Source organism: Poecilia latipinna, unplaced genomic scaffold, assembly GCF_001443285.1.
Source record: "Poecilia latipinna isolate Pla-1442-1.1 unplaced genomic scaffold, P_latipinna-1.0 Scaffold577, whole genome shotgun sequence".
NCBI lineage: Eukaryota > Metazoa > Chordata > Actinopteri > Cyprinodontiformes > Poeciliidae > Poecilia > Poecilia latipinna.
Genome location: NW_015113193.1, coordinates 4,915 through 14,559, shown reverse-complemented (window position 1 = coordinate 14,559; position 9,645 = coordinate 4,915). Strand labels below are relative to the sequence as shown.

General features: G+C 43.5%; 2 protein-coding genes across 2 annotated transcripts in view; one reads left to right on the top strand and one right to left on the bottom strand.

Annotated features, from left to right (window-relative positions):
- Positions 1-385: 385 nt before the first annotated feature.
- On the bottom strand, positions 386-4,689 carry LOC106953377 (dickkopf-related protein 1). Its single transcript, XM_015042098.1, has 3 exons — positions 3,398-4,689; positions 1,462-1,570; positions 386-1,395 (listed from the first exon to the last, which is right to left on the bottom strand). Exons 1-3 carry the CDS (start codon positions 3,518-3,520, stop codon positions 1,082-1,084), a joined length of 546 nt encoding a protein of 181 aa, XP_014897584.1. The 5' UTR covers positions 3,521-4,689; the 3' UTR covers positions 386-1,081.
- A 1,404-nt stretch (positions 4,690-6,093) lies between these two features.
- LOC106953392 (chromaffin granule amine transporter-like) overlaps positions 6,094-9,645 on the top strand; it is a gene marked incomplete at its 3' end in the record, with an annotated part of 8,447 nt that continues 4,895 nt past the window's right edge. Inside the window, exons 1-3 of the mRNA XM_015042120.1 lie at positions 6,094-6,469; positions 8,068-8,166; positions 8,846-9,084. Coding sequence (XP_014897606.1) covers positions 8,070-8,166; positions 8,846-9,084 — 336 coding nt within the window. The remainder of the gene's footprint in view (positions 6,470-8,067; positions 8,167-8,845; positions 9,085-9,645) is intronic.

Genomic DNA, 9,645 nt, shown 5'->3' with positions numbered 1-9,645 from the left:
GGCTAAAAAAATCTTAAAATACAAAAATTTTGCTCCTGATTCATAAAAACAAGAGTAAAACATGGAAGGAGTTGAATACTTTCTACAGCCACTGAGTTTAATCATTAGAAACAGAATTAGATCAAAGTTAAACAAAATGGATCCAAAAATATATTAAATCAGAATTTTATAAATTAGAATCTGGTTCTGAGATGAAAACTACCTTTAGTTATTTACTGTTATGGAAAAATTAAATTCATATTCAGCTCTCAAATTTTACTGATGAGTTTCTGACAGGAGTTCAAAGGTCAGCAGCAGTTACTCCGCTCGTCCACCAGGGGGCAGCATTTACATGTTTTCCAGAGAAAAAGTCAGATATTCAGATTTATAACAAATTAACTTTTATTGAGATTTAATCAGAAAAATATCAACAGGATGATACGAGTCATTTCTATATTTACAGGTGACCTTTGACCTCTGAATGACAGGAAAGTATCCCCGGTACCACCAGAACCTCGATTTGTTCATCTGAAACCGGGACGAACGTTCTCACAGTTTATGTTCAGATGGTGACCTTTGACCCCCAGCTGAGTTCTGGTTGGTTGTTTTAGAACAGTTCCCTCCGCAGTTTCAGCCTGGACCCGAGGTTCTGGTTCCGGTTTCCTTTCTGGGTCCGACCTGCAGATTTACAGGTCAGCAAAACCAGAACCAGGCCGATGCTGGAGCAAAGCCGTTCTGCTGAACAGAACAGAACAGAACCACTGTGTTTAATCCGGATCAGAACATCTTAGCTTTATGCTAACTGGAAACAGAAGAAAGGCTTCATGGGTTGGTCCGTCTGGAACCAAAAGGTTCTGGTTCAGCTCTGGTTCTGCCATGTTGGACCAGATCGCCTGCAGACTGCTGCAGGGAGATGAAGTCAGAACCAGATCAGGTATTTGGGTCCACTCTGAGTTCTGATCCAGTTTTTTTGAGCCGCTCATGTGAACGTTTATTGGGTTTTCCCTAAAGAGGAGAAGAAGACAGTGTCCATAAGGTTGAATGGAGGGCCCGGTCACGGTCCCCAGGCCTCAGTTTGGACCCCAGCCGCGGCTCAGTTCCTTCAGCAGCTCCGCTCTGCCGTCCTCTTCTTCTTCCGGCCGGAGTGTCTGGTCTTCCTCTGGGCCGGTCCGGACCGGACCACGCAGACACCCTGCCGCTTGCTGCTGGTCTGGTCGGCGCCGCCCGCCGCGGCGCACGCCAGCCCGGCGGCGCAGTCGCAGCGGCCCAGGTTGCGGCGGCGCTTGGTGGCGCCCCGCAGCAGGCAGGCCTCGCCCTCCAGCGGGATCCTCTGGCACCGCTTCCCGGTCAGGTACCGGACGCAGCAGAGCCCGGCGGCGCAGTCCCCGGATCGGACGCAGCTCGACATCTCTGGAGCTAAAACATGCTAGGCGTTAGAGCGGGGCCACAGGGCATGCTGGGAGTTGGAGTCCAGAAACTCACCTTTGGTTCTGTTGAAGCTGTCTGTGATTCTGTCTTTGACTTGCTGTCGGTCCAGCTGTCGGTTGGTGTTGGAGTGTCTCCTCTGAGCTCTGTTACTGCAGCCTCCCCTCTGGAGAACAGAAGCGCATCGTCAGCATATCGACTGATGACGGAAACATACGGCTTCAGCAGCTCAGGTCGCTGATTAACAGTCTGCTTTGGATGTAAATCAACCGATGAGCTGCTAAAAATAAGTAAACTTTTTTTTTTAATCTGGACAGAAAATCAGTTTACATGAGGAAAAGTAGCATCAACTAAGCTAAGCTAGGCTAAAATGAGCTAATGGAAGCTAAAATAATATGAGCTAACCTAAATTAAGTTACAAAATGTGCTAAATTAGAATGGCAGTGGGGGAAAGTAAAACTAACACAGACCAAAATAAATATAATGCAAAGGTAGGATAAACACTGGGCTAATTACAAGTTGCTAACTGAAACAATAGAATTTAGCTGAACTTGGAAAAATAGGTAAGATTATGTTAACCAATTTAAAAAAATCAAAGTTAGAAAAACTAAGATTTTCTAAATAAGGACAAATAAATCAAGTCATGAAGAGCAAACATAGGATAAACTGAGTTAACGAGGCTAAACTAAAGCATGTTAACTAGAAAAGGTAAACTAGGGACACAAAAGACCAATCAAACTTAAATAAACTAAGCTTAGCTTAGCGAACCAACATTGCTAACTAATTAAACCAAACAAAGCTAGAAAACGTGAAGTAGGAAACACTGAGCTAACAAGCTGAGCTGAATGAGGCTCAGTTAGGAAAAGGAAAAAAACTGGAAAAAGTAGATGAAGCTAAGATATATTCAGCTAAGCTAAACCTGAGCTAAGACACGTTAAGCTAGGAAAGCTAAACAGAAACCCCAAACAAAAGCTGGCTTGATTAAAGTTAAAATGAGTTTTTAATGTTTTTGGGTCGTTGGCTGGAAACAAGAGCTAAACATTTAAAATGACGTCTAACGTTGTTGGAGCTAAAATCTCCTCTGACTCTGAATCTGTTTCATCTGTGGGATTTTCTCCAGATCACAGCTGTTCAAAGTGGATTAGATTTAATCCAAATTAAAATAAATAAGGACAAAACCAAAACTTTGAAATTAAAATCTACTGACAAAGATGCTGAATTAATGCGACACACGATGATCATCTTTTCCAAGCATTCTGCTTTCCTTTGGTTGCCATAGTAACTGGAAACACATCCTCATTGACTTACACTCTAAATTTCACCTTGGTTCTTCAGATCTGCTTTTAATTTCTGTATTTGGTTGATTTTGGCCCTTGGGACTAAACGTTTGGACACTCCTGCTTTAAATGAGCCTTCATGACTAAACTTTGAGTCTAAAACTGGATCTTTGATCATGAATCAAACAGAAACTGGTTCATCCTTTGAGTTTAGCAGCTTTTCCTGCTCAAATCCATGAAAACACAAGATAAAAGCTTCACAGACAGAAAGCCGGATGAATCTCTCAGGGTTTTCCTTAAATTAATTGATTCATCTCCGTTTTCTCTCTGTTTTATTTGCATCTTGAGAACATTGGACCCGAATCATTTTAAAATGTCTCAATGCCGGATCTTACAGCAGGAAAGAAACGAGTCTGGACTGCAGAACCACAAAAGAAAAATATAATTTCTGTTGTTTATTTGCAGATGTATTTTATCTGAGATTCTCAGCATCATTAGATGAATTTTTAATCAATTTTTACCTCAAATGATAAAAAACAGAAACAAGGAGTCAGAGAATATAAAGACAGAGAACAGTAAGATAAACTGACAGCAGATTATCGGGCAGCTAGCGTTAGCAGAAACTCCTCAGTTTGATTCAACCGACAGGGGAGGAAGAGAAGAGGAGGAGGAGAGGAAGAGTTTTCAGGCTGGGGGTGTGAATACTTTAGCCTCACCTGCTGCTCGGCGCTCTGCAGCACCGCCTCTTTGGACGACCGGATGGTGTTGGAGTCCAGCGCCAAACCGCAGACCAGCGACGCGCACAGGAAGCTGCGATAGATCCACATCCTGTGATCCATCAGCCCAAGCTTCCTCTGAAAACACTCCTCTTCCTCAGGCTCTATTCCTCTTCCTCAGGATCTTCTCCTCCTCTCTCCCAGCCAGCCAGGTGAGTGCTGCGCTGCCTTCAGGAGCCGTGGGGTTTTATAGCGCTGCGCTACCTCTGATCCATCTCCGCTGAGCCGGCAGAGCCTCAGAAGTCTGGCGTGGCGTTTGAAGCTCGACCGCATCAGTCGGCGGGACAGCGCCGCCTTCGCTTCCTTCCTGGAAGGCCTCAGGTGAGGCGGCCGTTTGAAACCCGACACCACAGAGACCGCAGAGAGATTAAAACACACCTGTGAAGCCGAGCAGGTAGCGCTGCTGCGTTTGAAGGCGTGTGTGGTTTTCCCTTCATGTGGTCCTGAGGTCACCATGGCGACTCATCAGGCTGGAGCTGCGGCGCTCCGGCGGCGGATGTGCGGCTGTTTGCGGGCGATTAAAGCCGAGTTAACCGATGATGAAAACAGATTTAAACCTCAGGAGCTCTTCTAACGGAGTGAGGAAGTTTGTTTCTGTCAGCAGAGAAGAAGAAGAAAGGAGCGGAGCTTAGATGGGATTACAGGAAGCTGCTTTAATCTCCAGATTTAAACACAAACTGATTTAAATTAGCTCAAAAAAACTGGAAAACATTTCATGAAAGAACAGGATCAGAGAGAAAATCTGACATCCGTCCATCCTTCTGGACTCAGAGATGAAAGAATGAAACTGAGGCTCTACTTCTCCCAAACTCCTGCCTTTGACCTTTGACCTGATGAAAGCCTGACGTAATGTTAGCTTGCAATCTAATCTTGTTAAAGCAACAACATTGTAACACACACACACCCAACACTCTCTCTCTCTCTCACACACACACACACACACACACACACACACACACACACACACACACACATTTACTGAACCTTACTGCAAAATATACACGCTGTTGTTAGTGTGATGGCTGGTCATATAGCAGCGTCTTCACAGGTCTGACTAACAAATCAATCCTCCAGCTGCAGCTGATTGAGAAGCTGCTGCTGCTGTTCTGACTAGAACCAGGAAGATGGAGCTCATAACACCAGTTATAAAGTCCTTACACCTGTAGCTCCCTGTAGCTCAGAAAACAGACTTTAAAATACTGTTAGTTTATAAATCACTGAACGGTTTAGCACCACAACACATTAAAGATCTGCTGCTGTTGTACCAACCGTCCAGACCCCTCGGGTTCTGGTTCTGGTTCTGCTCTGCGTCCAGAGCCAGAACCAAACGAGGAGAAGCAGCATTCAGCTTCTATGCATCACGAATTTGGAACAAATTTCCAGAAAACTGTAAAACAGCTGAAACACTGAGTTCCTTTAAATCTCAACTTAAAACCCACCTGATTAGAGTTTATTTGAAACATAGTCAGTTACTCATCGACTTAATGTGATGTTTTGATTAATTATACTGCATACCTTGCTGCTGAAATGTGCTGTGCAAATAAAGTTTGATTAATGATTGATTGATTATATTTTGTATATTAAACAAATGAAACTCACCATTTCATTAATATTTAGCCTTCACTACTTATAGATATCTCTGAAAAATCTCTACAATAACTTATTAAAATAGTGGTTGCTCTTATTTTGAAATTTAATTAACAGATGTTAATTTTGTCTAATCAGATGTAGTCACTGAGAAACGTCTATGATGACATGTTTGGCCAATCATTTTGACTTGATTTTGTTCATCCAATCAGGTGCAGCCTTTGAGACGCGTCTTCCTTTGGCCCCGCCCACTTCCTCTGCAGATGAACCTGCAGAGGAAGAGCAGATGAAGAACTTGCTGTGATCAAGTTCTACAGCCGGTCCTCCTCTGGTCTGGTCATTATCAGCAGCTCAGAACACCTGCTCTGTCAGGCTAATGTAGCTGGAGGCTCCTCAGTGCCCTGCTGTCTGGTTGCTGGGTGCCCCGGTGGCCCTCTGGTGGCCCTCCTGGGGGCCCCCGGTGTTCTGGGGCCTCCTGACATTATCTCCAGCCCTGTACCGCTGACCCAAACTGGGCTGCTGCCAGAAGGATGAGCGGTGGTGGACGATTTGGAAACTGATCAGTGCTGACGTTAAAACAGAGACATACTCATCATCTGGATCACATCTGACCTTTAACCTTCTGCTGCATCTGTTTCATCTCTGCTCATATGTGGATCATGTGCCAACACAACATATATGAAGTGTGTCCTGCTGCCGTGTAAGCAGAGCGGCAGCGTGTTGAGAAGGGAGCCGGAGATAAGATCTGAAGCCCGCAGGTTGTTCCAGGACTTCAATAAGAGAGGAGCAGACGTTCGCAATTACAAGTGCACATACACACACTGTGTCTCTCTCTCTCACACAAACACACATGTTTGTGTGGCTATCTTTGTGGGGACTTTCCATTGACTTCAATTCATTTCTATAACCTAAACCTTATCCTTACCCTAATTCACACCTTAGTCCTAAATCTAATCCCTGACCCAAAAACAGCGTTTCCCCTTGTGGATATGACAGGAAAAAGGTAGTACAAACACACACACACACACACACACACACACACACACACACACACACACAACAACACTGACACACACACACACAACAACACTGACACACGTCAGCCAGCCTCCTTTCTGTGGCTCTGACCCAAACATGGTTCTGATCTGAACCTGAAATGGAGTCAGACACGTCAAGCATCCTGAATGTCCCCATAATTCACAGAATCCTCACAATGACTGAAAAAGTCCCCATAAATTATAAAAACAAGAATGTGGGGAGTTTAGATTTTGAGACTGTCTCCATGATGTCTGAGTTTATCCCAATCAGAATGAAACATCCACCTCATCTCCTCCTCCCCCACTTCCCCACTCCCTCCTTTCTGGGTGGGTTTATAGCCGGACGTTCAGCTGGTGGACAGAGAATAAAAGAGCATCTCAGCTTCAGGTAGGACCACCTGTTTGCTTCTGACTCAGTGTTTTTACCTTAAATTTGATCTGTAAATAAAGTGTTAACAGACTGCAGAACATGTTTGCGTTATGGTAATAAATAACATTTTATTCTGATCTTTCTCTTTAAAAATCATCCAATTTTAAGGTTTCATTTGGACAATTTTTTAATATTTAGTGGATTTAAATTTTATCTTGGTTATTTTATCTCAGGCTTTTTAACAATTTTTACTTTAAATTTAAATGTTTATTAAAATAAATTTATTTAAAAATGCTTTTTTTCCATTTTAAGTTTATTAGTTTTTTTACTTTTTATTTTATTTGGATTTTCTACTTTAGTTAAATTTTTCTAATTTATTTTTTATTTTAAAATAGTCTTTGCTGGTGTTATTTCTGAATCAATCATCTGTCTGTTAAAGGAAAGGTTTCTGTGAAGTTCAATTTCTGGAAAATCTTTAATTTCTTGAAACTCCAGCAGATGATCTGCTGTGTTCTTTCCTTTTGTACCCAACAAATAACTGAAAAGAAAAATTAAATTTTAGATCAATTTTGTTGTGGAAACAGGAGAGCGGAGGTAGAAATGGGAAATGAGATGGAGGACGATAAGAGAAGAAGGCGGCATGTGGATGTGGGATAATTACATTACGGAGACAGGAAACAGGAAACAGCATCTGAAACAATCAGCAGACCCAAAACTTAACGAACCTGCTGCTGACGTTATGAAAGTTAATTTCTGGGAATAAATTCATAATGTTACAATTTAGTTTTTACCCTCAATGTTTTACAACCAAAGATATTTAATTACTGCTTTTATCAGTTTTTAAATAGTTTCTTCATCTGTCTCGTTATGATCCAGAGGAGTTTAATCAGAAACATGGTTGAGTTAAATTCACTTTAACTATGATAGAAACTACCAAACACTGACGGATGTGCAGGGATAATGGGGTGTACATGATTTAAACCTGGTTTTACTGTTTTTCTCTGAACATTTTTAGCCTGGTGGTGAGTTGAAATCTGTAAATCTCCAATCTGGTTCTGAAAAAAACTTCAGCTTTAGAGAGCATTCAAACTCGACAATAAAACACGGAAAGAGAGCAGGAGGAGAGGAGAGTGATCACAGGATATCTGAGGCATTGAGTGAGAAATTATCACGAAAGACCAAAGCTGCTGACCGTCCAGAGTGTTGGGTCAGACGCCAGGCGGAGTGGCTGCAGACAGCGGGACCAGACTAATACCTGGATCCTGCATGATAACAGCCCGGCTCGGACTTTATTAAAGATCAGATGTGATATGCAGGAGCAACAGAAGCGATATGAAGTCAGCATGAATGGAAATAAAACAGAAATTCACTTTCATCAAATGATAATCTGACAGAAAAACTGGTGAAAAACAGGAAATGGTTCAAATTACACTGTAAAACACAGTGTGTTGTTATTATTGTCATTATTGTTGTCCTCTGCAGTGACAGGTTTTGATGTTTCTGTGTTGGTTCTGGTGTGTGTGTGGGCGCGTGTGTGTGCGTGTGTGCGGGTGTGTGTGTGTGTGCGTGTGTGTGTGCGTGTGTGTGTGTGTGTGCGTGTGTGTGCGTGCGCACAGGCATGGCGTGGCTGCTCCAGAGTCGCGACTCTCCCAGGTTGGTGCTGGTGGTGGTCTGCGTTGCTCTGCTGCTCGACAACATGCTGCTCACCGTCGTCGGTGAGGGAACGACGACACACTCCAAACTTTGACTAGGACTGGATCAACGGGTTCTGAAATCTCCTTTTCTATTCAACCCTCTGAGTCAGAACTACAGGTCCAGTCAGGTTGGATGGAGAATATCCCATTTAAAGTCAGATTCAGGTCCAGACTTTGACTAGGCCGTTATAACCGCTGATCTGAACCATCCCAGGCTGGTTCTCCTGCTGAACTTTGACCCCTGTCTCAGGGATGAACTTAAACCTTTTACAAAGTATTCACCTTTAAATCTCTTTCCCCAGATGAGATCAATTCTGCTTTTATTGCTCCAAACTGATGACATTTACTGTTTTATAAAAATCACCTGACAAATATTTCCCATAATAAATCTGATACTGAGTTTTTACTTAATGTTGCTGTTTTGGCAACAAAAGTTTGGACTGCCTGTTGTAGAACCGGCCTGCCCCAGGGGAACCAACCCAGCTGGGCTCCTGCAGAACCGCGCTCTGACCCGGCGGGTCTGCGCTGTCACTCTCTGTTAGCCGCAGCGGCGCTCAGGTTCTGCAGCGATCAGAGGTCACACATTCACGTTTCCCCTCCTGAGCCTGAACTTTAGATCGGACTGTTCCGGCTCACACCCGTCCCTCTTTCTGCTGGTTCTGGTGCCTCTGACATCATCAGAACCGTTTTCCTCTTTCAGTTCCCATCATCCCGACCTTCCTGTATGCCATGGAGCATCCGGAACCGCAGACCGTCCCGGACAAAGTGCCCTCCCGGACCTCCAGCAGCAGAACCGCCGCCCTGGGTCCAGAGGCGCAGCAGAACCCCCGGCCGTCCCCTCTGGTGTCTTTATTTAACAATGTGACCTTTGACCTGCAGGAGAGCCGAACTGAGGTGACTGCAGAGCTGCTGCTGGCCAACCAAACCTCCAACAAGTCGGTAGGTTCATCTTCATCGTCGCTCAGCCGGGTCGGCTCCGAGTCCAACACGGCTTCATTCATTTAAACATCATGTTCCTTCAGCTCGCCTCCTGACGACCTTTGACCCGGCTGAAAACTGAAGTTTTAATAATTTGTCTCTGAGAATCTTACAGTAAAAATCAGGAATTCAAATTCTCCACTATTCCCACTTTATAACAGGAGTTTTATTAGACAGTCGGTAATTTAGCTTATTTATTTATTTGTTTTATTTTATTTTTAGTTATTTATTATTTGTGATTCAGGTTATTCCTCTCATGTCACATCAGCACTAATAAATCTTTTGGTTCAGTGGTGAAGAACTTGAGCTCCTTCTTTGGTCTTTTTAGGGATTTTTTTTGCTTTCATCACTTCCTGTTTTGATCTTCTGTCGTCCTTGTTCCGTATGAAAAGTGATCTACAAATAAAAATTTGTTGATTGATTGATGTTCGTCTGCTCATCTATAACCTTCCTTCCTTCCTTCCTTCCTTCCTTCCTTCCTTCCTTCCTTCCTTCCTTCCTTCCTTCCTTCCTTCCTTCCTT